The sequence below is a fragment of the Oncorhynchus mykiss genome, chromosome 10, assembly GCF_013265735.2.
Source record: "Oncorhynchus mykiss isolate Arlee chromosome 10, USDA_OmykA_1.1, whole genome shotgun sequence".
NCBI lineage: Eukaryota > Metazoa > Chordata > Actinopteri > Salmoniformes > Salmonidae > Oncorhynchus > Oncorhynchus mykiss.
Window position 1 is genome coordinate 85,811,008 of NC_048574.1, and position 2,500 is coordinate 85,813,507.

The 2,500-nt window shown below is 49.8% G+C and overlaps 1 protein-coding gene across 8 annotated transcripts in view; it reads right to left on the bottom strand.

Annotated features, from left to right (window-relative positions):
• LOC110512934 (calcium/calmodulin-dependent protein kinase type II delta chain) overlaps positions 1-2,500 on the bottom strand; it is an 87,929-nt gene that overhangs the window by 51,627 nt on the left and 33,802 nt on the right. For 7 of the 8 annotated variants that reach the window (XM_036934343.1, XM_036934340.1, XM_036934342.1 and 4 more), the window contains one exon: positions 2,280-2,334. In XM_036934343.1, coding sequence (XP_036790238.1) covers positions 2,280-2,334 — 55 coding nt within the window. Of the gene's footprint in view, positions 1-1,217; positions 1,251-2,279; positions 2,335-2,500 lie in introns of those variants that run through there. The other variant, XM_036934347.1, reaches the window with a different exon arrangement.

Below are 2,500 nucleotides of genomic sequence, written 5' to 3' on the forward strand. Positions count from 1 at the left end.
CACAGGCACACAGAAAAACAGACACACACAGAAACACACAGACACACAGAGACACACACCAAGGTGGTTTACCTCTCTAGTGTGTGTCTGTGGTTTAGCACTAGTTATTATTCCTGACAAAACCAGCACCTGTCATCCCTGGATCAGTACCTGGATCTACACTTACTGAGAGATGGAGGGATGAGATACACATAGATATGAGAGGTGTACTCACAGATCAAACAACAGGAAGTGGAAGCCCTCCTCTGATATGAGAGGTAGAGGTGTACTCACAGATCAAACAGCAGGAAGTGGAAGCCCTCCTCTGATATGAGAGGTAGAGGTGTACTCACAGATCAAACAGCAGGAAGTGGAAGCCCTCCTCTGATATGAGAGGTAGAGGTGTACTCACAGATCAAACAGCAGGAAGTGGAAGCCCTCCTCTGACATGAGAGGTAGAGGTGTACTCACAGATCAAACAGCAGGAAGTGGAAGCCCTCCTCTGATATGAGAGGTAGAGGTGTACTCACAGATCAAACAGCAGGAAGTGGAAGCCCTCCTCTGATATGAGAGGTAGAGGTGTACTCACAGATCAAACAGCAGGAAGTGGAAGCCCTCCTCTGACATGAGAGGTAGAGGTGTACTCACAGATCAAACAGCAGGAAGTGGAAGCCCTCCTCTGATATGAGAGGTAGAGGTGTACTCACAGATCAAACAGCAGGAAGTGGAAGCCCTCCTCTGATATGAGAGGTAGAGGTGTACTCATAGATCAAACAGCAGGAAGTGGAAGCCCTCCTCTGATATGAGAGGTAGAGGTGTACTCACAGATCAAACAGCAGGAAGTGGAAGCCCTCCTCTGACATGAGAGGTAGAGGTGTACTCACAGATCAAACAGCAGGAAGTGGAAGCCCTCCTCTGATATGAGAGGTAGAGGTGTACTCACAGATCAAACAGCAGGAAGTGGAAGCCCTCCTCTGACATGAGAGGTAGAGGTGTACTCACAGATCAAACAGCAGGAAGTGGAAGCCCTCCTCTGACATGAGAGGTAGAGGTGTACTCACAGATCAAACAGCAGGAAGTGGAAGCCCTCCTCTGATATGAGAGGTAGAGGTGTACTCACAGATCAAACAGCAGGAAGTGGAAGCCCTCCTCTGATATGAGAGGTAGAGGTGTACTCACAGATCAAACAGCAGGAAGTGGAAGCCCTCCTCTGACATGAGAGGTAGAGGTGTACTCACAGATCAAACAGCAGGTAGTGGAAGCCCTCCTCTGATATGAGAGGTAGAGGTGTACTCACAGATCAAACAGCAGGTAGTGGAAGCCCTCCTCTGACATGAGAGGTAGAGGTGTACTCACAGATCAAACAGCAGGTAGTGGAAGCCCTCCTCTGACATGAGAGGTAGAGGTGTACTCACAGATCAAACAGCAGGAAGTGGAAGCCCTCCTCTGACATGAGAGGTAGAGGTGTACTCACAGATCAAACAGCAGGAAGTGGAAGACCTCCTCTAATATGAGAGGTAGAGGTGTACTCACAGATCAAACAGCAGGAAGTGGAAGCCCTCCTCTGACATGAGAGGTAGAGGTGTACTCACAGATCAAACAGCAGGAAGTGGAAGCCCTCCTCTGATATGAGAGGTAGAGGTGTACTCACAGATCAAACAGCAGGAAGTGGAAGCCCTCCTCTGATATGAGAGGTAGAGGTGTACTCACAGATCAAACAGCAGGAAGTGGAAGCCCTCCTCTAATATGAGAGGTAGAGGTGTACTCACAGATCAAACAGCAGGAAGTGGAAGCCCTCCTCTGATATGAGAGGTAGAGGTGTACTCACAGATCAAACAGCAGGAAGTGGAAGCCCTCCTCTGACATGAGAGGTAGAGGTGTACTCACAGATCAAACAGCAGGAAGTGGAAGCCCTCCTCTGATATGAGAGGTAGAGGTGTACTCACAGATCAAACAGCAGGAAGTGGAAGCCCTCCTCTGACATGAGAGGTAGAGGTGTACTCACAGATCAAACAGCAGGAAGTGGAAGCCCTCCTCTGATATGAGAGGTAGAGGTGTACTCACAGATCAAACAGCAGGAAGTGGAAGCCCTCCTCTGACATGAGAGGTAGAGGTGTACTCACAGATCAAACAGCAGGAAGTGGAAGCCCTCCTCTGACATGAGAGGTAGAGGTGTACTCACAGATCAAACAGCAGGAAGTGGAAGACCTCCTCTGACATGAGAGGTAGAGGTGTACTCACAGATCAAACAGCAGGAAGTGGAAGCCCTCCTCTGACATGAGAGGTAGAGGTGTACTCACAGATCAAACAGCAGGTAGTGGAAGCCCTCCTCTGATATGCTGTCATGAAGCCTCACTGAGAAGACAGGAAGAGAGGGGGTAAGAGAGGGGGATAGACGGGGCAGAGAGGGAGGGAAGAGAGGGGATAGAGGGGGTAGGAGAGGGGCGATAGAGGGGGATAGAGGGGGCAATAGAGGGGGATAGAGAGGGCAGAGAGCGGGGGAAAATAATGGATAGAGGGA